The 22,167-nt window shown below is 51.4% G+C and overlaps 13 protein-coding genes across 13 annotated transcripts; 4 read left to right on the top strand and 9 right to left on the bottom strand.

Annotated features, from left to right (window-relative positions):
- Positions 1-199: 199 nt before the first annotated feature.
- SNOG_01055 (hypothetical protein) lies at positions 200-838 on the top strand (the record flags this gene model as incomplete). Its single annotated transcript, XM_001791662.1, has 1 exon — positions 200-838. One exon carries the CDS (start codon positions 200-202, stop codon positions 836-838), a length of 639 nt encoding a protein of 212 aa, XP_001791714.1.
- A 124-nt stretch (positions 839-962) lies between these two features.
- On the bottom strand, positions 963-1,694 carry SNOG_01054 (hypothetical protein; the record flags this gene model as incomplete). Its single annotated transcript, XM_001791661.1, has 3 exons — positions 963-1,412; positions 1,469-1,564; positions 1,644-1,694. 3 exons carry the CDS (start codon positions 1,692-1,694, stop codon positions 963-965), a joined length of 597 nt encoding a protein of 198 aa, XP_001791713.1.
- A 151-nt stretch (positions 1,695-1,845) lies between these two features.
- On the bottom strand, positions 1,846-2,554 carry SNOG_01053 (hypothetical protein; the record flags this gene model as incomplete). The annotated part of the gene is made up of 2 exons (XM_001791660.1): positions 1,846-2,312; positions 2,401-2,554. 2 exons carry the CDS (start codon positions 2,552-2,554, stop codon positions 1,846-1,848), a joined length of 621 nt encoding a protein of 206 aa, XP_001791712.1.
- Positions 2,555-3,177: 623 nt separating this feature from the next.
- SNOG_01052 (hypothetical protein) lies at positions 3,178-3,969 on the bottom strand (the record flags this gene model as incomplete). Its single annotated transcript, XM_001791659.1, has 1 exon — positions 3,178-3,969. One exon carries the CDS (start codon positions 3,967-3,969, stop codon positions 3,178-3,180), a length of 792 nt encoding a protein of 263 aa, XP_001791711.1.
- A 1,295-nt stretch (positions 3,970-5,264) lies between these two features.
- On the top strand, positions 5,265-7,131 carry SNOG_01051 (hypothetical protein; the record flags this gene model as incomplete). Its single annotated transcript, XM_001791658.1, has 2 exons — positions 5,265-6,567; positions 6,644-7,131. The coding sequence occupies 2 exons, from the start codon at positions 5,265-5,267 to the stop codon at positions 7,129-7,131; spliced, it is 1,791 nt and encodes a 596-aa protein (XP_001791710.1).
- Positions 7,132-7,635: 504 nt separating this feature from the next.
- SNOG_01050 (hypothetical protein) lies at positions 7,636-8,676 on the top strand (the record flags this gene model as incomplete). Its single annotated transcript, XM_001791657.1, has 1 exon — positions 7,636-8,676. The coding sequence occupies one exon, from the start codon at positions 7,636-7,638 to the stop codon at positions 8,674-8,676; it is 1,041 nt and encodes a 346-aa protein (XP_001791709.1).
- Positions 8,677-9,120: 444 nt separating this feature from the next.
- SNOG_01049 (hypothetical protein) lies at positions 9,121-9,702 on the bottom strand (the record flags this gene model as incomplete). Its single annotated transcript, XM_001791656.1, has 2 exons — positions 9,121-9,215; positions 9,369-9,702. The coding sequence occupies 2 exons, from the start codon at positions 9,700-9,702 to the stop codon at positions 9,121-9,123; spliced, it is 429 nt and encodes a 142-aa protein (XP_001791708.1).
- Positions 9,703-10,097: 395 nt separating this feature from the next.
- On the bottom strand, positions 10,098-11,258 carry SNOG_01048 (hypothetical protein; the record flags this gene model as incomplete). Its single annotated transcript, XM_001791655.1, has 4 exons — positions 10,098-10,204; positions 10,257-10,383; positions 10,433-10,956; positions 11,009-11,258. The coding sequence occupies 4 exons, from the start codon at positions 11,256-11,258 to the stop codon at positions 10,098-10,100; spliced, it is 1,008 nt and encodes a 335-aa protein (XP_001791707.1).
- Positions 11,259-11,997: 739 nt separating this feature from the next.
- SNOG_01047 (hypothetical protein) lies at positions 11,998-13,159 on the top strand (the record flags this gene model as incomplete). The annotated part of the gene is made up of 2 exons (XM_001791654.1): positions 11,998-12,022; positions 12,111-13,159. 2 exons carry the CDS (start codon positions 11,998-12,000, stop codon positions 13,157-13,159), a joined length of 1,074 nt encoding a protein of 357 aa, XP_001791706.1.
- Positions 13,160-13,404: 245 nt separating this feature from the next.
- On the bottom strand, positions 13,405-14,499 carry SNOG_01046 (hypothetical protein; the record flags this gene model as incomplete). Its single annotated transcript, XM_001791653.1, has 2 exons — positions 13,405-13,573; positions 13,667-14,499. The coding sequence occupies 2 exons, from the start codon at positions 14,497-14,499 to the stop codon at positions 13,405-13,407; spliced, it is 1,002 nt and encodes a 333-aa protein (XP_001791705.1).
- A 427-nt stretch (positions 14,500-14,926) lies between these two features.
- On the bottom strand, positions 14,927-16,463 carry SNOG_01045 (hypothetical protein; the record flags this gene model as incomplete). The annotated part of the gene is made up of 3 exons (XM_001791652.1): positions 14,927-15,048; positions 15,098-15,767; positions 15,909-16,463. 3 exons carry the CDS (start codon positions 16,461-16,463, stop codon positions 14,927-14,929), a joined length of 1,347 nt encoding a protein of 448 aa, XP_001791704.1.
- An 879-nt stretch (positions 16,464-17,342) lies between these two features.
- SNOG_01044 (hypothetical protein) lies at positions 17,343-17,849 on the bottom strand (the record flags this gene model as incomplete). The annotated part of the gene is made up of 1 exon (XM_001791651.1): positions 17,343-17,849. The coding sequence occupies one exon, from the start codon at positions 17,847-17,849 to the stop codon at positions 17,343-17,345; it is 507 nt and encodes a 168-aa protein (XP_001791703.1).
- A 503-nt stretch (positions 17,850-18,352) lies between these two features.
- SNOG_01043 (hypothetical protein) lies at positions 18,353-21,503 on the bottom strand (the record flags this gene model as incomplete). Its single annotated transcript, XM_001791650.1, has 3 exons — positions 18,353-19,678; positions 19,985-20,902; positions 21,336-21,503. The coding sequence occupies 3 exons, from the start codon at positions 21,501-21,503 to the stop codon at positions 18,353-18,355; spliced, it is 2,412 nt and encodes an 803-aa protein (XP_001791702.1).
- Positions 21,504-22,167: the final 664 nt, after the last annotated feature.

Genomic DNA, 22,167 nt, shown 5'->3' with positions numbered 1-22,167 from the left:
ACATTGATGGCGATTTTTGTGAAGAGAGGTGTGACTGCACGTTCGGCAAACACAGTGGACGAAGACGTTGACAAGACGATCGAACAGCAAAAACCTTCGCCTCGCTAGAAACTCCAGCCTCCCAAGCATTTCTCATCTTCCTGAGTCTTTGCACTCTCCAATACAATAGTGCAGAGAACTGCCTTGAGCCTTCTCAGCAATGTCGACCCCACAACCAGACTGCCAAACGCCGGAAAACCGAAGCAGTAGCAACCAGGACAGCACCAAAGGCGCACTTCTCATCACTCCCGTAGTACTTGCACAACTAGAAGACCTGGAGTGCCCAATATGTCATGAGCTCTACACGGAACCGCGATCCACTGACCATGGTTCCGAGCCACATCAGGAATGGGCTGTCAAAGTCGACATGATCGCAGAGTGGTTTGGTACAAAGCGATGTTGTGGACACGTTATTGGACGCAAATGTCTCGCGAAACACCTCAAAGGGCCAGGGCCGTGGAGGAACAAGTGTCCGTTGTGTCGAGATGTGTGGTTTCATGATGTCGCTCCGAGAAATGCGCAACCACAGGTTGAGGCTCCTGAGCCGCCGAGCACAACGCGCGCGCTGCGACGAAGCCAAAGGATCGCAGAGCGAAGATCCATGAGTCAAAGATCTTCGGGGAGTATACATGGCGTAGCTCGGACACAATCTCGTCAGCGCCCTCAAAGACGTCCTATCCGCTTCACTCAACGGTTAATGGCTGCGCTGGAGGTCGAAGATGGAACGGAGGAGGTGAAGGGAACCATGGAAGAAGTCGAAAGGAGGCTCAACAGATTGTATGAAGATGCAACTGGGTGATGCGGTTGGATGAGTGAAGATTGTTCAGGAAAGTTCGGGATTGGCACATCTCGCCTGTGTAAGGTCGAGTTTTGGCAAGCTTGGAAGCCAGCATTGCAAACATACCTCAATTATCAAAGTTTGATCATGCACTTGTCCTTGTTCTTTTGGTTGCTCTTTCACCATTCGCCTCCTCGCTGGTTGTGCCACTTCCTTGCATCAACACAACAGCTTCTTGCAGCAATGTCTTCTCCCCTAGCCTGACTTCTATAGCCATGCGGTGCCTCTTCGCCAAGTCTTGCTTTTTTAAGAGCTCCTTGTCTTCCTCGATTGATGTAGGATATTGTCCAAGTTTTGTCATTAACGCCTGGGTAATCGCAGCTTTACAACTTTCCACTCGCTTCCGCTTGTCAGCTACTACTTCGGGTTTCGACTTTCTAATCGCTTTGAGAAATGCCGTAAGCTGCTCGTCAAGCTCCGGGGAGATCTCGCGGAGCTCCGCTTGGTAGGTAAGACGTCCTTGGCCGTCTGGTTCACCAGAGTCTCGCTCGATAACGAAGTACTCTTCCAACTCCTCGGGGTCTACTTCGGCATCCTGTAATACTGTCAGAGGCGAATCCCCAATGATACGACCATCCATCATTCACTTACAACTTTTCCCAGTACCTCTTCAGTCAGGCTCAGCTGTTGAACAAGTGCTGATCGTACGAGAGCCCATGGCAGCTCAGCGACATCATATCTGCGATGCTCCGGCGTGACATATCCATAGCGCCGAAGTAGGTCTGAGGAAGGTAATGGGCCCGTAGTAGTTTCAAGATCTCAGAACCTTGCGGGAAAGTCTGGAGCGCAGCGCAGTTACTTCAAAGGCTGTCTCCATGGTTCACATGGTGCCTGTTGAGACTGGGTTAGTGCAACAAAAGCATTTCGCATTCAATGGAAACTTTACGTTGAACTCTGCCATTTGCATTTAAGCATGTCTTGCCATTGGCCACCATGCCCGAGCATGGGTGGTTGCCCGTCTCGATCTTTCAGCCCCAGCTCATTCTTTCTTCGTCGTCTGAATCTTCATCGCCGGTATCAAGGTCAAATGCGTAAGACATAATGGTACTTCCGACGCGATGCGCAAGAGATAGCAAATCATCCTCGCTCAATTGAGTCGTGCCGTCAGGATAAAAGATGGACGCGTTTTGCAGGACGATTGGTAGTATGCGATTCCTCAGCATTTCGTCGCTCTCTTGCTTTCCGATCTTCTCGGGTGTAAGACACGTGCCTTCTAACTCTTTGAGCTCAGCTTCAGTCCAGAAGATTGGCGTGTCAAAGCTTTGTGGAAGCACATCGAAGTAAGGCTTCCATCGTGATGCTTCTCCCTGAAGATACTCATACAGAATAACAAGTATTAGAGAGCCCCATGAGTCCAGAGGTTCCCAATCCTCGTCTTCGTCATCCTCGGGCACTTCAAATACTTTAGGCAGCTTCTCGGCCAACTCTGATGTTTCTGTATTTATGATTGCGCTCCTCGGGATTGTAAACAGCGTAGTGTCTTCCGGTATGTCTTTGATGGCCACTTCCTTAAGTCAGCATACCGTCCAAACGCTGTAGTCGCCCCCACTGACCAATTCCTCGGCCCGCGTCCTTTGGTCGGAGGTCTTTGATCTCCAGCAAATCGTCGCGGAATTCGCCTCCGACAGTTTTGAACCATGCTAGAAAGCGATCAGTGGTCGTCGAAAACTCGTCCATGGTAATTTATTGCCTGTGAGGCTTGAGGTTAACGTAGTGGCGAACTGAGTAATTGTACGACGTAGTGGTAACAGAAATTTCGTCGCTAGATAGTGACGTCGCGCATACGGTCCACAGACGATTTAGTTAGACATACGTTCGAGATCAAAAATCGAATGGGAGGCGCAAACCATGAAAGATGGTCTGCAAGGGTCGATGATGTGAAAAGTCACTCTTTTCGTGCGTTGGAAGGTGCGGAAAGATGATGTGCGCTGATTGGTGGCAAAAGATTAAGGCTAAAAGAGGAAAGGCGCGCCCGCACATCCATGCGCTCCAGGGCTCTCAACTGCGGACTGCACACCCCATGAGGACGACATAACACCCTTTTCCTTGATGCATTATTTTCGTACACATGAGACGATAGGAAATTTCATTTTGATAAATGTTTTAATCTCTTCTTATTATTCAAGACATTTCCTAGGTGTTCAGTCAGATGAGCAGAGTCGTTCCAGGTATGCTCGTCTACCGTTAAGCCGTCAACAATTATTTCGGAAGATCACCATGCACGCAGCCGTGTAAGTTATTTTAAGCAAACTTTAACCCCAATTATTGAAACAGTGACCGCTAAATCTTTCCCACGCTCATTAATTTGTCACATCTCGTTCCTCTACCAACAGCGACAAGCTTTCCACAGCATCCTCTACATTACCCAAAAACATTAGTACACCTGCTGTTGCATTTCCATACTCGTATATTTCCCGCATGCGCTCCAAGCGTGAAACGATACGCTCTAGGCGCCTGGCTGGCGTTGAATATTGATCCTCGGGAGCCACTTGAGCCATGGCGCCTGGACGGACGGAAAGTAGGCCCCGCTCTCCGTCATCGCTGGTTGTCGATATCGAAGATCGCCTTCGTAGACGTACGCCAATAACAGCATTTCTTCGCGCCCGCATAGCCTGTACTCTCCGATTCAATGTTGGATGAAGAAGATCGTCGTCGAGCTCGAAGTCTTCGCTACTGTAAGACCTAATTCGTCGAGTTCTGGGGAAGTTTCTGGTCCCAGTACCGTGGAATGAACCATCGCTGCCATCCGACCCTGGAGCCTCAAACTCGCTCGATGCGTCGAACTCGAAATCTCCTAATGATGATATGGCGCGTTCATCTTGTGAAAACCTGATCCATTCTTCGCGACAACTTGGGCATCGCGTGCTGTATTCTTCTCCTCCTCGCACATGCTCTTCTATACATAGGCGACCAAAGATGTGGCGGCATTGCGTTCCTTCTGGTCGTTCGTATGGGCATGCTGGATAGTCACTGGCACGGTTGAAGTCGTAATCAGGGTAGGGCTTGTGGCAGATTGGGCAATCAGTTTCCGTTCCTGCAGTTGGTATAAGGAGGTTGAGATAGGCATCGATTTCAGCATTTGTAGGTGTCATGTTGGTGGTGTCGATCGTCAAGATCCCTAGTTCAAGGTCAGAGAAATGAGGTGCAGCCATAAGAAGGGAAAGACGGCATAAGTAGAAAGCACTCGTGGCGCACTTTTATGCTATAGGTACATCACGGCTCGGGACAGTGAAGTCAGGAAGTGAACCCCATCCCGTCTTTCCGTACCGGTGGAAGCAGAAGCAGCCACGGAATGTCTAATTCCAGTGTAGCTTGTCAAGTCGTTAGTCTTTGCTGATCAGGTCACTCCAGACTTGCCAGATTCATATACCCCTGAATAGATAAACTCACATATCTGATAGGGCGATGCGCAGTGACAGACTCGCATTGTCTTTTCACGACGTGTTTATAATTTAGACGGTCCGCACCAATGTAGCATTTCTCACGCAGAGTTGAATCTGCGGGACATTCTGAAGCAAATACGTATTCATTCTGTTCAAAGATCCTCGTACAAAAAGCACCACCACATATGGCCGTCTAGTGTCCGCTGCAACTCTGGCAATGACTACACGAGCTTACTAAAGACCATCATGCCGTCCAAACGGATGAAAGCAACTTATTTCGCGTCGCGACTAGTTTGATCTAATGTCAACAAGCGTTGATGTGTAGTTCAATGTTGACGTGAGTACAAAGGGGGCCAATATGTTGCTTGACCGTTGTATTGGTACTTCCCCGTGCGCGAGAGAATTCCACAGATCGTACAATCGTAGTTCTCGACTTTGAGCATAGGTATGACTGTGCTATGATGGTCCTCAAACTCTTGCGCAGTCGACGCTGGCGATTGGGTTGTGACAGAGGTCATGAAATCTTTTAGTGAGAGCCAAAAAAGTCTCGCGAGCACTGCGTCCAAATTACGGTGTAGGCGACGATGACGGTCACTGCGCAAAATTCTTGAATAAGTTCGTGAAGCGTAAGGAACACGAAGAATAATTCATACGCTCTTTGGTGGCATGGTCCGCAGCTGTCTGCTCACACCTCTGAGTGTGAAGTCGGGCATTCGCCATTGCTTTTTTGCAGCCGTACGGAAAGTGCCTACAAATCGCTGGCAGAAGAAGAGTTACTTGAGAAGGAGGAATTCACCAGGTTCTGCCGGTGACCAATCATAGGCAGCAAGAGAGCTAAGGTGTTTAGCGCGGGTGTGCAGCCTCGCCTGCCTCACGTCTTGATGCTGACCTCATTGCCAGTTTTACAACCCAAATATCACCCAAGTATACAACAAAGGCTAAGGTCTACATTTCTATTACTTTCGTTCAACCAACCCCTTCAGTGTTAAGGTCATACAAGCACTATGAGCGATCCAGCGGCTACGCAGCCTACGACCCCGACCCAAAGCCCGCCCAATGAAGCATTCACGGCTATGGACATGGAAAACGATACAAAGTCCGAAGCGTTTGCGATAGATCATGACAGTGCCTATATCACCCAGCCTCAACCCGCATCAAGACGATACTCCGCTCCCAAAGCGGATCGAGACACTTTCGACTCGCAGCAAGCTTTCCTGGACAGTTTGCACCCCATCGAAATCGAAGACGTTGAAGAAGATGAGCAGAAGTGTCCCCTTTGCTGGAAACAGTTTGGAGAAGGTCCTGATCCTGGTCACGATAATTCCGAGCGACCCGTGCGGCTCCGATGCAACCACGTGTACGGCGACAAATGTCTTGCCGACCTGTTCCGCCTTCCTGAGACCTCCAGAGTCAAGTTACATCCTCTCAGATTTTTTCCCGGAGATAAGGGTCATCTTCTTGGCCAGATACTGTGCAAATATCGTCAGAGTCTGGGCGCCGAGTTTCGCAATCGCAACGATGTTGAGCTGTTTGAGAAATTTCTTACAAGCATCGAGATCCCGTCAGGGCCGCCAAAGCCTGAGGACTATTGGAATAGTATCCTCGTAGGGATTTTCAAAATGATAGACCATCGGAGCATCGTAGACATTACATTCATGGAAAATGCCGTGGTATTGGATCAGGGTGAGCCGTTACCAGATGCAATCGCGACACCACGACATTCCTTTCCTACTCAAGATCCAACAGTATCGCCTAGTGGATTACCCAGACTGAATCAGAGAATGGTAGGAGCTGTAAGCCCTCATTCTCTTCCCTTCCCAAAACCACCAGTGGGAAAGCCTGAGTTCGACACGAATTTCTTCACTTCAGGAGTACTTCACGATGCCTCCGACGATACGGCATCTCCACAGCCGCTCATGTCGGCTCCGGGCCTCTCTACACCTTCAAAGACTATTTCACGGTTTGACCCTCAGAAAGAGGGGTGGGCGTCGCCATTCCAACAAGTCTCAACAGATTCTCTCAAGTCACCCCCACAGCATGCCAACCCCGTTCTTTCTTCGGAAACAAGCATCAAGACCACTTCTTCGAATAACAAACCGTTGAAACCCTGGATGGAGGCCTTGAACACGGCAGAGACGAAATTTGACAAGCTTTCCGCGCTTCGGAACGAGAAATTGAACGAGAAAACAGAGAGCATGTCGATGACGGAGGTGCAACTGGCGGCTCAAGCAATTGTGCAGGGGGTATCAACCGATCAACTTGCTCTTAGCAATACTTCTCCGGGATGTTTGCTGGCTCGCCAGAATGGTGTGTATCTGCTTCTTCTTTACCTCCAATATGTAAATAGCCTTTCACTTGCAACTTGCTTACTATTCTCAAGCAGAGAGAGAACATATGAGTCGAGACCGCAAAACATTACTCGCTCGCAAACTCGTCGACGTGCTTGAAAAGTACGAGGCAAGTCAAGGTACTGTGCCGATATCGTACATGCCTCAACTGCAGCATTCCCTCGTTCTTTCTCCGTATTTGCTCTTCTTCCGGGTTCCAATTCATATCCGCGATCGGGCGAGCACTTCGTGTGAGCTTTATCCACACATCAGACGTCATATGGTTGAGCGCGATGGAATCCTATCCGTTTGTGAAAGGTCCAGGATTATCCTTCTGAGATCATTATGCACCGACTGCGAGCTCGACGAAATATCACAGACTGCGTTGCCAACCCCCACCGAGGTTACCTGGGCAAGGCACGCAGCTTCAAATCCCGACTCTTGTCCTCTATGTCAGGAAGTGCTCTTCAGAAGTATACGCACGCGCAGTTTCAGTGGGATTCCACCTCATCCCTTTACTGAAGACGCAGCAACGACGCAGTGAATCATCGATGTGGCAGATCTGGGCACTAGACAGAATTTGGACCCGTTGTTCTGCTGTGAATTCGTAGTGTCTCCGGCCGAGTGGTGGCTGACAAAAGAAGGGGAGCGTTTCGACTAAGCAGTGGAATTATGGTACCAAGCTCCGCTCAATCCCATCCCACTAACTGTACTTTTAACAATATCGTCACGGCACTGCTGCCTGTGTCACGTCATGTTCGCGTGTGTGAGAATCTGATGATGGCCAAGTCAAGTACTGTCAACTCGATGCCTACCAAGTGAAGTGCGCCAATTGATCAAACTTCGAATGATACAGGCTAGTGATTCCAGCTGGCCCAGACGGTGAAGGCAAAAAGCTCGACGAATTCACTTTCCGCGCCTTCCTCACTTTCACTGAGCTATAACAAGGCCCCACTTTTCTCGCCTGCTACTTCTCCCCGCTCACACAACGACAACCCGAATATCACCCACATTGCCAAGCCACTTCAAGCCAAGACGCTACCCAACGATGAATTTGGTGACGATCGCGGAGCAATCTTCCCAAGGCATAGCAGGTGCCGCCTTATCTTTTCTTCCAGACACCGACGAGGACAAAGCACGAGCTCTAGAGACGAGCAAGACACCGTTTGGCTTACCAGCAACTTCAAAGATTGATGCAGAAGCAGTCAACAACGCGACCCAGCTCGCAGTGCCAAAGATCGAAGTCACAACACCCACTTACAACAAAGCTGCCATAGGACAGTATGGCGTCATCTCTGGCACACAGTCACCACAAGCCAGCACTGCGCCGCGTGTCCTACCCTCGCTTCTCCGCTACGTCGATAACGACCTGATGCAAAGCTCCGCCCTTCACAATCAACCACCTCACCCAATCTCTACATGCGGCATATGCTTCAGTCGCTGGGACGCGCCCGTGATCTCCACACAGTCCGGCCGCGACGCAACCACCTCAACCTTCCTCCCACTCTCGCCATGCGGCCACTGGGTGCACTACCGCTGCTTCATCTGGCTGGCCACCATGAACGACGGCCGGCGCAACAAGTGCTGCACCTGCGACACGCGCCTCTTCGAATGGGACGGCATCACCGCCCTCACACTCGCGACGCGCACTGGACTCGATCTCGACGACAACACGCGCGCAGGCTTCCGCCATGATAAGTTCGGCGCGTTCAAGGCGACCGATCGGCGCGCGTATGAAGTAGAGTGCGCGGTCATTGACTCCACCATCCATGTGCATTTCTTCGCCATGCTGGCCAAACCGTCGAAGTATGCGGACCATTCGCCGGATTTGGTACAGTGCTTCTACAATATCTTGGAGGCGCTGAAGGACATGGGGAAGCCTGCGGCGCGGTGGCTGCAGTTTAGCACGCAAACGGGGTATTTGCTTTGGGGCATGTTGGTGGCGCTGAAGATGAGGCGGTATTTGACGGAGGGTCATGGGATTATCACGACGACGGAGGCGTGGAAGGAGTTTGAGGAGGGGAGGAGGGTGCTGCAGGGAAGGATATCGAGTGAGGTGCATGGGGCTTTGATGAAGGAGGAGGGATAAGCGGCGCGGATAACTTGAGCACCATTCTGGGACGAGATTACATTTGCTCTGGGAACTCCTTTCTTGGACACGTAACCTCTCAGAGACTCTACTCATACATTGATAAGACTTCAGTATAATCTCCCCCTCCCATACTCTCTCAAAGCCCGATGCTCTTCCTCTCCCTTCTATCCTCTCCTCTTGTTTCTTGTTCTTCCCCTTCCCCTTCCCCCTGCCACAATATCTCCGAGCCTTCTTCAGCTTAGCCATCGCCCGATCCCGCTGAGTCGATGCATGGTTCAACGCGCAGATGAGAAGCCCGGACAAGATCGAGACCATGGAAAGACACACATACAGGGTAGGTTTGGAGACGCAGAACTTGTGGGTGTTGGTGCCGGACATATCGCCGAAATTCTCGCGGAGGTGCATTGTATGGAATCTGTCCGGGTAATAGGACTTCAGATTTTAGATGGATGCTGAGAAGACATTGTAGTGGAGGGGAGAATTTGAGGGAGATGATGTGTTGGCTGTTTGCTGCATTGCCATTGCCATCTTCTTGTCTGGTACGCACACAGTTGGACAGCAAATAGGTCTTTGTACTTTTGATTGCTTGAAAAGAGAGACGCTTCTTTTGTGTTGTTTTGCTTTACACATATCAAACACATCCACTCACTTCATAGCATTTCTGTCTTCTTCTTGTCTCCCGCACACACTTATCAAGACCCTGTTTTTGATAGGTTCGCCATTTTCCTTCTCCTTCACCTGATTCCGTTGCACTTCCTCTAGCATTCCCATCAACCTGATGATGCGCTTTGCATTCAACCACTCAAAGACGCCGACAGCCAGTAGCGTTAAGAAAATGATGGCGATGTAGCCATACGCCAATTTCCGCGGCATGCAGATCTGTCTGCTCGTGAGATCCATAGTTTGCTGTCGAGGCCGCGTAACGATTGTGTTGTTGATGTATGAAAGACGAGACGATGAGTTGATGTGTTTGAACGAACGGTTTCGTAGGAGTATGAATGATGAGAAAATACCGGGAGGCATTTGGACTATATCACGAATCGTCGCTGTTTGGGATCAAACAAGTCTTCGAGCTTAGTAGAGTCGCACAGCAGTATTGTTTACTCGCGCTATGGCTGTAATTAGCCCGAAGGATTCGCGTTTATGTAATAGAAGAGTAGTTGTTTCGTAATGCCAACGGGTTGGTCGATGTCGTGTAATTCGCGCAAGGGGGAAAATGGCGCAAATCTCAACGCACGTCGATGGGATTTCGACCGCAAGCTATTTACAGAATTCGGTACTTTGTGATGTATCGTAGAATTGATCTTTGAGTCTATGTAGAATTCAAACCCGTCTGTTGAGTTTCTAGCCAGATACTCCGACATGATCTTTTCTATCGTCCATATGTCTACCATCGCCAAAGTATGGTCATGACCGCATTACTCGAGGTGCCAGTCGATGACGCTACGCTTTGAGTTGGGCGGCTGCGGAACGTGGTTATCCTTAGTGTTCACTCCGATCGTAATCCATCCAAGCAAACCCCCATCTGCAATGTCCGTCAGTGTACAAACTTGGATTGCGTGTGATTTGCAACCTACCCAGACCGTTACCGATTCTGGCCCATCGGACATACGGGTCATACGAGTCTGACGAATCATATTGGATAAAGTCGTCGCCGATATTATCTTTTAGTTCTTGCTTGTTGTTCTTGTACTTGCCGGTCCGCTACATAGATTAGTCATGGTGCAGGTCTCGTGCTTGTTAACCAGCGTACCTCAACTTCATCCCGAATGTCCTGGTCGAAGTAGATCATGCCGAATTGTACTACGCGTTTCTCTTCCAGCGCGCGAACAACAATGTGAATGTGGGATGCGCGACCGCTGTAGTGTCCCGGGAAGATGGTGTCAAAATCGACAGTTCCATGTTTCGAAGAAGGTTGCCAGCCGCGGAGGTAGCCGTTCATGGTCGAACTGTACTCGCCCATCGAGGTGGCTTGCCATGTATCAACTTGCGCGCCGGAAAGAGGATTGCACGTGGACACGTCGATGATCTGTATTGCCAGGCGCAGGTAAACACCGTCCTGTCCGGCGCGAATGTCCGCGCGCCTCGTCTGGCCCTCGTGCCAGTATGGGCCGTATGTCGATAGGCCAGCTAATGCGCAGCCAGTGTTGTTGTACGTGGGATCCTCGTTCCAGCGGAAGTTGAAGATGTCTTGAGGGTCTTGAGAATGGCCAGGTGATTCTCCATGCTTCACAGCGGCCCATTTGTTGGCGGATTCGCGGTTACGCTGTATGAGGTCTATGAGACGTCAGTGTAAGTTGAGAGAAGTGAGTCCAGAGCGTTCCCTGACCTCTGCGAAGAGTATGCGCTTTGCGGAGACGATAGAGAGTGTCGTCCCGATGGGCGGTCGTGTGTATGTTGTGCTCATGCATCTCCGGCGACTGCAGACACTGGCTCAAAGCTTCGCTATCACGCTTGGTATTGCTATGATGCTGTGCACGCTCGTCAGAGGACATTTGCGCATGAGCCCACGCAGAAGAGTAGAGACAAAGTAAGGCCATGACGGCCAAGGCAAGCCTGGCAAGCTTGAGTTTGACCATGATTGACGGCTACGATATTGACAATTCAAGAGTATGTATCAGAGTATCAAAAGGTGAGGAGACGCGTTAGTAATGGCGTGAGCCTCAGCAATTGATATAGTAAGCTAACGAGCTTGCTGTTGTGGCTCGTGATGAGCCCCGGCGCGTCATCGACCTTCACCTTTGCTTACTAATTGCTACAATTGGACACGTCTTTATTGTATGCGTACTTGTAGATAGGAGAGCAGATACAACGAGATGTTGTAGTGCGCAATATGTGATGTTGTATGTGAGACATGTCTCATTGACACTGACGCACACAGCCACGTCAAGTCGAGATACGTGAGGGCCCAGCATTCTGTGAAGAGCTACTATTAGTAGTAGCCAAATCGACTCAGTTCAAGACTCAACCATCAAAGTTCTTGGGCTTTTGATTGGACTCGTGGCTCACGCAGTAAATATGGACGTGCTCAACTGCACCGTGTTCGCTGTGGAACAACTGGCGAAGAGGCGACCTCATAAACCAGCCCATCCCGAGGAAAAACAGAGCAGAATCGAAAATCTATGGTATGTCATGATGAGAAGATGTCGAGGCAAACGAGGATGAAGTTCGATACCCCACGGGGTCCTCGGAGCACTATCCCACGCCATCTGAAAGCAGTCTAGACCCAAACAGCCGCAACGTTCCGACCTCGGCGCAATTGCAGCAACACCAAAATTTCCCCCGTGAGAGCTGTCAGAGTCACAACACAGCTTCACCATGGCCGCACGCACGCTCAGAATAGGTACAGAAACCCTCGAGCCCATTCTCAATACGCCAAAATACAGTCACACGCTCAATTGACCCGCCAATTACTAACACCACAACCACAGGCCTTATCCCAGGCGACGGCATCGGCCGCGAAGTCATCCCCGCGGGCCGCCGCATCCTCGAAGCCCTGCCCTCCTCCCTCGGCCTGAACTTCACCTTCACCCACCACGAAGCCGGCTGGGAAACCTTCCAGCAGCAAGGCGTCGCACTCCCCGACAAGACCGTGTCTGCGCTCAAAGCCGAATGTGACGCCGCCCTCTTCGGCGCGGTCTCCTCGCCCACCGTCGCAACCAAGGGCTACTCTTCGCCCATCGTCGCGCTGCGCAAACGCCTCCAGCTGTACGCCAACGTACGCCCCGTCAAATCCGTGCGTGGCGCGCAGAGAGCAGTGGACCTAGTCATTGTCCGCGAGAACACAGAGGATCTGTATGTCAAGGAGGAGAAGACGTACGCGGCGCCCGACGGGAGTAAGATCGCAGAAGCCATCAAGCGGATCTCTGAAACCGCGAGTTGGAATATCAGCGAGATGGCGGGAGATATTGCGCTGAGGCGCCAGCGTGTAAGGGACGCGGGCGCGAGTAGCATTCATTCCAAACCCCTCGTGACGATCACGCATAAGAGCAATGTGCTCAGCCAGACGGATGGGCTGTTCCGCGAGACAGCGCGCCGGGCGCTGGGACAGGGCAAGTACCAGATGGTCGGCATCGAGGAGCAGATTGTGGATTCAATGGTGTACAAGCTGTTCCGCCAGCCCGAGGACTACGACGTCATTGTCGCGCCGAATCTTTACGGTGATATCCTATCTGATGGTGCTGCGGCACTGGTTGGCTCGCTCGGTCTTGTGCCGTCGGCGAATGTGGGCAAGGACTTTGTTATTGGTGAGCCGTGCCATGGTTCGGCACCGGATATCGAGGGCAAGGGCATTGCGAACCCCATCGCGACTATTCGGTCGACTGCGCTTATGCTGGAGTTCCAGGGCGAGGAGGAGGCTGCGGCGAAGATCTATGAGGCGGTGGATGCGAACTTGGAGGAGGGCAAGTTGCTGAGCCCGGATCTCGGTGGTAAGGCGACGACCAACGAGATCATCGAGGATATTTGTAAGAGGTTGTAGGACCGCCATGGCCCGCTTCAAAACACAGCTCGTGAGCATGGGCAAGTATTGAGACTTATTGCGACATAGAAAAGTTATAGAGAGGTTTTCCAATTATATGCAGCATGTAGATACCAAAAAGCCAAAGGAAGTGCCAAATACATTGAGTTTGTCCTCAAGCAGAGCACCTTTGATCCCATGATTCACGTATGTCGTACACCAACCCTTCAAACGCCTTGCCTATGCACCTTACCGTCCCCCACCCCTCAATCAAGATCATCATTCTCCTCCCCCGCGTCCTTCCCCTTCCCATGCGCCTCCTCAAACTTCTCCTCCGGCACCGGCGCCCCCTCCTTCTTCGCCTGCTCCGTCGGCAGCAGCTCAATAACCACCACAAACAGCTCCTTATCCGTCTCGCGATTCTTGAGCACATATCTAAGCGAATGCGTCCTGGTCAGCCCAGTAACCTTACGTCAGCCCCAGTCCCTCAACACAACATTAGCACACAGGGGCGGGGAAAATACGTACCGTAGCGGCTGGCCATCCCAGTGTCCGATGATGCTTATCGCGGGCAGTCCGTACCCGATTTTGAGCGCAAACTCGTTGAAGTCGAGGTAGGGGTTGAAGAAGTCGCATTGGTATTCGCGGCCGGCTTCAAAGGTAAAGTCCTTGCGGTGTTGCTCGGCGAGGAAGTGTTTTTGGCGCGCGGCGCTGGTGGGTGGGAGGTGCAGGTCTTTGCGAATCGCCTCGCCCGAGCCGAATGCGCCTTCGGTGTAGACCACTGGCTCGGCTTCGCTGCTGCTCTTCTCCTCCGTCTTTGCCTCATCCTGCTTGCTGCCTTTGTCGCCTATCCGCAACACATTGATGGAGCTGAGCAGCGCGCCGTATAGATACGGTTCGTCGCCGTACACATCGCCGTCTAGACCAGGGTCAATCCACCACTTCACGATGCCAAACGCCTTGTCGAATAGCGGGGGTAAGCGGTCGCGAATCGGGTGGTCGAAGTCGTTGCCGAAAACGAGTTTGTCGCCCTTTATGTCTTCCTTGGGCGTGAAGGAGAAGGATATCGAGTAGCGGTCGTACTTATGTTGTGGGGTTTCAAAGTAGGGCGAGGTTTTTGGCGAGCCTTTGGGCAGACCTGGATCGAGGTGGTCAGTAAGGAATGTGTGGTACAGGTGGATTATAGGATAGGTACCGCGGTATTCCTGGATGCGCATATGAATCTTTGCATCAATCAGGTCGGAGGAGATGTTCACGGGCTTCTCAGTGTTGACGAGAACATCTTGATGGTCTTTGACGTTGTACGTAGGACCTGCAGTGACGTGCAGCATGTACTGCTCATGATGAGTTACTTCCGGCATCGTTAGGTGTGAGTGTGAGCAATTATCTATCCCAGAGTATGGTCGTAAGAAGTTGCTCAGCAGTGTTGCCTTTGGAATAGAGAACGAGGGCTGTTGTCCGTGCGACGGCGATTTTTGTTGATCAAGCAATGACGTCCGCGGGGATCACCAACAAGGGTCTAGCACTAGTGCGTCTCATGGCGGGCCTTGCATATGACCACATGCCGTTTAAAGGTGGCGAGGCGCGTGGTAAAGGGTAATTCCAGATTTGGAAACACGGTTTCATTCAATTAAGCAAGATGACATGCTAACATGATGACGCCTGCACAGCGAGCGCCATCCCCGGAATTATAGACCTACAACAAAATGACATTAACCAAAACAACATCTGCTCGGCCTGATCCCAAGGCAAGATTAAACAGTCGTCGCAGCCATTAGTACCCTTCTCTCATACACGCGAAAAATCATTAATGTTGACGCGCTGGTAGAAAGAGACATGGCCGAAGGTCTCCCAATACTGTGCTAATCGGTCGTGTGAGATGAGGATGAGCTGGGAGGTCATGTAGGTATCTGCCAGAAGTCAGTCACGAATGTTCAGGTCCACGAAGGAATGCAATACCATCTCTAAACCCGCGTGCAGCAATGTGTCCAACAGACTTGACGATCCTTGCACCCTTGAACATGTCCTCAGATGCTACTCTGAGCAGACCATTCTGTCCAATATCAGGGGCGATGAAGGTATACTCGCCGCGTGGGATGTTCGGGTCGCCAGTCAGCTTCACAGCTTCGATGCGTCCTTGATAGACGCTCTCGTCCTGCTCTTCTACATCTTCTTCTGTATGACTTCCCGAACTCGCCGCATGGAATGCTGCCTGTAAAGTGGCAACACTATCTTCCAAGTCGTCTGCAGTCTCGAAGTCGTCATCCTCGTCCCCAGAGGCAACAGCATCCGTAGGCGCAGTACTCCACGACCCGTCGCTACTCACGCTGCCATCTCGCTCGCGAGATCGCATTGCCCACTCCGCTCGCTCTGGAAGCGGTTGGGGGTTGTCTGGTTGCATGATCACTAAGAACTCGCAACCATGTCCCGCATAGTCACCGCACCATATACCTTGCCAAGGCTTTTGTGCCGTGGGGGTGTAGCACTCTTCAGGCAACGTCGCCCACGTGCTGATGTCCTCTCCAATGCGCATGCTGAGGCCGTGGTGTCTAGGCGCAAATTCCATCCATCGGCGGATCCGAAACGTTGAAGTAGACATATCGTCCAGAGTAGCAGGCTTCTGGGCTGGCTGTCGAAAGGCGGAAGGTGGTGGGTCGTTGCGCGTTCGCACCGGGCTTGGAAGTGTTAGCGGTGGCCAGACAGGTGTCGCATATGAAGTTATATCTTTGGGCCATCCTCTCGCAAGCATTAGTCGAGAGTAGAGCCTTGCAGTCGATGGAGACAGCTCGTAGGACACGTTCATGGGTATTTCCTTTTGCAGTCGATATCCAATGTCGCCACTTGCCCGCTCGTAAGCTTCCGCATCGAGCCGAATGACAGCAGCATTGAGATCAAGCTGCACCTTGGGACTGAAGGTGTGTATGATCGCGTCCGGGTTGTACTCCCATGTCTGGAATGTAGGTTGTCGGCGCTCAGCGACTAGGGCGTAAGCTTCGATGGCGTTGATTCTATGATCATATCTTGCAACGAGTAGCTTTCCAGTATGTGGAATGTCGGCAAACCAGATCTTCTTCTTAGTGAGGAACCAATACGGGTGATGTTGTATAAACAACTCTCGCCAGGTGAGATTTGCGGGCTTCGGTATGCGTTCGGGAACTTGGTCCTGAACGAAGGTGTGCCATAGGGTGTCTTCAAGCGTGTGTTCGTGGACTGCACGGCTGACTAAGCCGGTTGTCAAGAGATCTGGCAGCGTCAAGTAGCTGAGAATGTGATGAACAAGCTCAGATGGGAGCGCAAGCAGAGGCGGAAGGGTTTCTGTCTCCATCTTCTCTATGTGGGTAGACATAGAAGATCTTTGCAATACTGGGTAATGTTCAGACTCCCTGCGAAGGTCCCTGGGTAGCGAGTACTATTGTAGTACCGTGGTACCGTTCAGCCAGACAGCCGCGATTCCCCAGACTTGGCGTGTAGATACGAAAGCTTGACCCAAACCCAGGCTTAAGCACGCGATCATACAGTCGGATTGTGCTAGTGCAGGCTGGCTGTGCCTCTTGATTGCTTCGTGGTACGTCTCGGCAAGCGTTGAAACAGGTACCACCTTCCGAGTGTTGTTTAGCGGCCCGGAGGTTAGAGGTGCACAGGTGGTGGAGGTGCTGCAGTTGGTGGCTGTATGCACAATCGGCTCGCAGCCGGTAATCTTATTCCTCGGTACCTACTCTTTCTGGTTGTGGTCCTGGAACGATGATGATGACGTGCGAGCGATATCGGCAGTGATGCGATGCAGGGTTGATTTATTGATGTGATACGGCCGCATGGGAGGTTACAGCAGCGATAACAGAGCATGTGCGCACGAACGGAGTATCTTCAAGAGCGCGTATTGTGGGGTACATTCATGAACAGCTGACGCATGTACAAAAAGCACAGGTGGTGATGCATGATGACGAGAATAAGGGCACCTGCACGGACCCGCAGCTATGTGGGGAAACTAGTCGCTGGCTACACCAACTTCACCTCACTCATCTGCACATCCAAGTACAACAAATTTCCTTTCCAACATATTGAGTTTCTTTTATTTCCGTGTATAGTGAGGCCCGTAATGTGCGTCCGCATGCTTCTCACCCTCCCTCTCTGAAGCCCACCATGTACCCTCATGACACAGCCGTGCCTTGTTCCTGTACGACCTGCCATGCACCTCCTCACACAATCACACCCCAGGATTCTTCGAAAACCGAAAGCCGGAGAACTTCATCATGGGCGCCGGCTTTGGCGGTATCGTCTTGCGTATGCCCGCCGGCTTCGCGCCCTTGACCTCCTGCTTCTTCGCCATCGCCGCCTGCCGTCGTCGCTCCTGCTCTGTCTTCTCCTTCTTCCTGTTGCGGATGCTCTTGATGCGCTCCACAATCTTGCCCTTCTTCCTCTCCAGCACGCTCTCGGTCATCTGTACCTCTTTCAGTTCTGCCTGGAGCGCCTCGCGACGGCGACGAGCTTTGGCGAGCTCCTGGTTGGTCTTGTCGAGCTCGCTTCGAACTTGTTGCTCCGGGTCAACTGGCTGGTTTGAAGCCTGATAGCGCCGACGTGCTGCGATCTCTTCCTTGAGTCGCTCATTGGCCTCCTCAATGACACCGGGCCCAAAGTTGCGCTTGGTTGGTAGGATGACCTTGTCGCCGCGAAAAAGGGCGAACGACATGTCTGCGGAGCCCTGGTTATGCATACTGGCTGGCATAGCCGTTCTTGGTAACTCCGAATAGATAGAGTTGAGAGTGAAGTATAGGGTGTGGAGTGCGCTTGCAGATTGCCGTGAGTCGCAGAGATAGTCGGATGAGTAGAGCGCTAAGTGGTTGGGTAGGTATTGGATCTGGGTAGGAGGTAGCGGTGCAAAAGGCCTTTTGAGCGTCGAAAAGTCTTATTGTGGCTGGGAGTATCGAAGGTGAAGATGAATAGGTGCCAAGCCCCGCGACGACCATAGTCTCGTCCCGCATTCACTTCGAATGCTAGTTCAAGGCTAAAGTGAAAGGCCGCAAGGCACGGTACTTGGATATCCGATAGCTCCAGACATATGTAAATCGTAACAGAAGCTCACGCTTTGTGCAAATTATAGTCAAATACATTTTAATTGCGTGTAGTTCAACGCAATTGCGAAAATGCTCAAGCCCACCATTGTATGTACTATGGCTCATGAGATTAATCCCTAGACAGATAACAACAACATCCTATCTAAAAATCCCCAATATACGAATCCGTCCCGAACATCTCGTCCAACTTTTCCATCTCGCGCTGATACTCCGTAGCCACGTGAGCCTCCCACTCATCCCGCTCAGCTTTCGTCTCGCCTATGAACGCGTTTCTGCCTTTTTCGGCCCAATACACCTCATCTATGTTGTCCATCCCGGGCCAGAAGCGTACGTCGGTCTCGTCGATGACTTCGACATTGTTCCAGCCGTGTTCTGGTGCGTTGATGAAGGTGGGCGCTACGGCTGGAGGGTCGATCTCTGCACCGACTTGCTCGGTAGTGTCCTTTGGAAGCTCGGGTTGCTCAATGACTGGCTCCGCCTCCTTCATGAACGGCGTGATCTGCTTGACGATCTTCATCATATCAGTGCCAGCATCGAGCAGCGCCGCTATATCGATTCCGCCAACGACAATGCGCTCAGATTCTGGTAGCTCAAGTCTCTTGTCGAGAGCTGCATTTCGCGCGAGCATTTGGCGATACACCGTCTTTTGAGCCTCTTGTGTAGGGTTGAAGACAGGTGTGGGCTTCTTGTGCTGCGGTGGTGTAGCTTGCGGTATTGTGTTGACTGGATCAGGGACCGGCTGGCTTGATGGAGTGACATAAGATACATCATGTGTAGTATCAATTGGCGAAGTTGGGAATTGTTGCGTCGGTTGCTGCTGGCTTTGCTGAGCAGTAGGTTGAATCGTCTGCTGTAATCCACCTGTCTGCATCACTGGAGCAGTCTGCAGCGGTGCTACCTGCCCTTGAGCCACGAAATTCTGTGCCGTCACTGTACCAGGCCAGGATTTCACAAGCGGGTTCGGAGCAAACTTCTGCGCCTGTGGAGCAGAGTAATGTGGTCGAGGCCGTATCGCATCGCTCTGCATATGTGATTGAGTAGGAGGAAGAATCGTTCCCCGCTTCAAATCTGCGATATACGCCTGGGCGGCACCTTCGGCGATCATCTCCTCTTCAGCAGTATACTGACCAGGCTGTGCTGGCTCTACTTTTGGGAAAGGCGCCTGGGATGTTGGACCTTGTTGAATGTTGTCTGGAATCTGTTGTGATGCGGATACGCTTAATTTCAGTGCTTCAGGCCGGCCGTTCCACGTCCTCATCTTGTCCGAAAAATGGTCGCTCAAGTTCCGCATGTTCAACTCGTTGTTCTCCATGTAGTAAGCATCGATTTCGGCCTGGTTGGCAAGGTATGTCTTCTCCAGCTCTTTCAGCCAGGGTGCCATTTTCTGCTGCATTTGGTCACCTTGGCCTCTATCAGTCTGAAGTTTCTTGTTCGAAGCTGACTCTTTCTTGTTGGCTCCCGATTTTCGCTTTCGTGGTGAAGCAGGGGAATGAAGAATTGTTGGGAGAGGTTTTGTCTGTCGTGGAGTTTGATCAGCAAATGATAAAGCCCGCGCGTGACCCGGTGCTTGTGGTGGTGGAGCAAGTCTCGGATCTTGGAAAGTGCTTTGTTCATGCATTGGAGGTGACTGAAAAGGAGCCGAAGCAAGTAGATGCCTGGGAGCAGCTTGTATGCTCATTGGCGAATCTACTCTGCTACCATCCTGGGCGTATAGGATTTGTGCATGGACACCTGCTTGGTTGATCGGAGGTTTGGAGATGTAGACAGGGCTCACAGCTGCTGCGAAATAAGGCTTCTGCCTCGCAAATTCGCTCAGCTCCGGGTCAGTCCAGTCAGGATTCCAAGGATCAGCAAGACTCGGTTCTACGCGAACATGCAGTATCCGCTCCTTGAAGATTCGCATCTTCTCCGCTGGATCAATCCTCTCGATCCAGTTGTAAAATCGACGCTCCTGGGTCAGCATCTTTTGACTAAATTGCAGTATGTCCGCCCACGCGTTCTCCCATTGGGAATCTTTAGGGAATGTCGTGTAAAAAGAACGCCCCAGCTTGATGATCTTGATCCAGGCCTCAAGACGACTCTGAGCATCTAGTCCCCGCATCTTCAGCACGAAAGTGGGAACGACTAGCTGCTCTTCTGGGCCAATGAATAGACGGTGCTGCACACTTATGCCAGGGAGTACGTCCAATTTCGGCAGGGTCAGGGCTTTCCATGCAATTGCGAGCCATTTTGACTGGTTTGACTGACGGAATGGCTCATACGATGCGGCAGAGATAGGTCCACGAGGACCATTCGCCGCAGTCTCGGCAACCTTCTCCTGAGACTTGGCAGCCCCTGGCATCTGGTGTTGACGAGAGTTTGTCTGGACCACAGGTAACTTCGAAGATGTGATCTTCGGGAGAGCATACATGCCCATGGCAGGTTGCTGCCCATAGAAGGGTTGCTGATAGAGCTGCTCTTGACCGCGCACTTGCTGATGAAGCGGAGTCTGTTGCTGCAAATGACCGTTCTGAAATCTTGTATCGTATGTATGCTGGTGAACATAGACGCTTTGAAGCGGATTCTGCTGATGCTGCTGATGCTGCTGATACTGTTGAGGTTGCTGTTGAATCTGTTGTGCGTCAACATTTGGCAAAGCAGGCTCATTTACACTGTTCCTGGGAGCCATTTGTGCCGTGTATGGACCTTCTGCCTGTGCAGGCTTCCCAGCCGGGCCCTTCGTCTTGGGTTTTCTCCGGGGAGTGATAGCCGGCGTCGGTAAGCTGTCTTGTACTACCTGTGATTGGTATGGAGTGTGTGGGTGAGCTGCGTGAATTGGCTGCACTTGTATTAAAGGCTGAGGATCGGGACGGGCATATGCCATTGGAGTCTTCGTCTTCGTACGTCTCACAGTCTGAGCTTGTGGTCGCTGAACATGCTGTTTCTGCATCTCCACATTGTTAGACTCCTGCTCTAATTCCTTCGAACGATCGGCACTGACATCGCTGATTGGCATGGCAGTCCTAGGCAATTGGTCGCCCATCCGTAATGGACCTTTGTTCCAGCTTGGAAGGTTAGGTAGCTGATGTTCTGTTAGTACATCTTGCCCACTAGTGTCCAGGTGGGAAATCTGATGTGAGCTTTACCATTTCTTGTGTCGTGTCTCGTTGCGGATACGCATTGTCCTCGACTCGGACACCCATGTCCGGGTACTCAAGTCCTTGTGCACGCTTATAGGGCTCGTAGCTCTCTCCCTCACGCGGTCGCTTGGGGTTCGAAATGGGTTGCTGGTCTCCAGCTGGCGGCTGGGACATTGTGTACTAGTAGTAGGCGAAAGAATGTCAGTATCAAAACAAGTTGTGGATAGTAGTCCGAAGTTGTTTGAGGTGATTGTGCAAGGCAACAGGAGTGTAGAGATGAATATGGGGAGGTCACTGTGAGTAGCTGTAGATATGAGTAGGAAGGGAGGGGAGCCCTGTGACGCGCTAGCATGGTCATATCACTTTTGAGCTGCTGCCTCGATGAGTGACGTCGAATGTGGGGATGCATCATGCTTTCACGGGTATGGTCTGGGTCATACTGATCACTTACAGCCAGATTAAATCTACGTGTGTTGTTGCTCGCTGTGATATCATCCACCTACTTTCAGCGCATCCCTTAAGAACTAAATGACAGCCATATTAATCTGACTCAGAGACATGCGAGTGCTCTTTTGTACGCAAACGTGGAACGCTGAAAATTAACATACCTGTGGTTAGGAGATCAAGCCATCAATACGTAAAATTCACGAATGTACAAGTCGATGATTAACGTCAAAGACACTTCCCGTCGCACCTAGCCGCCCACAAAATCTCTCATCACCAGTCATCACAACAATTGAGCCAGCAGCAAGTCTTGTTTTTGGGTTATAATTTGGTATTCTTCAAGCGCCACCGTCAATCTCCTGGTGTTTAGTATTCTCCAAGTTAGATGATCCCT

Source organism: Parastagonospora nodorum (assembly GCF_000146915.1).
Source record: "Parastagonospora nodorum SN15 chromosome Unknown scaffold_1, whole genome shotgun sequence".
Lineage (NCBI taxonomy): Eukaryota > Fungi > Ascomycota > Dothideomycetes > Pleosporales > Phaeosphaeriaceae > Parastagonospora > Parastagonospora nodorum.
This window is presented reverse-complemented; position numbering and strand designations above follow the sequence as displayed.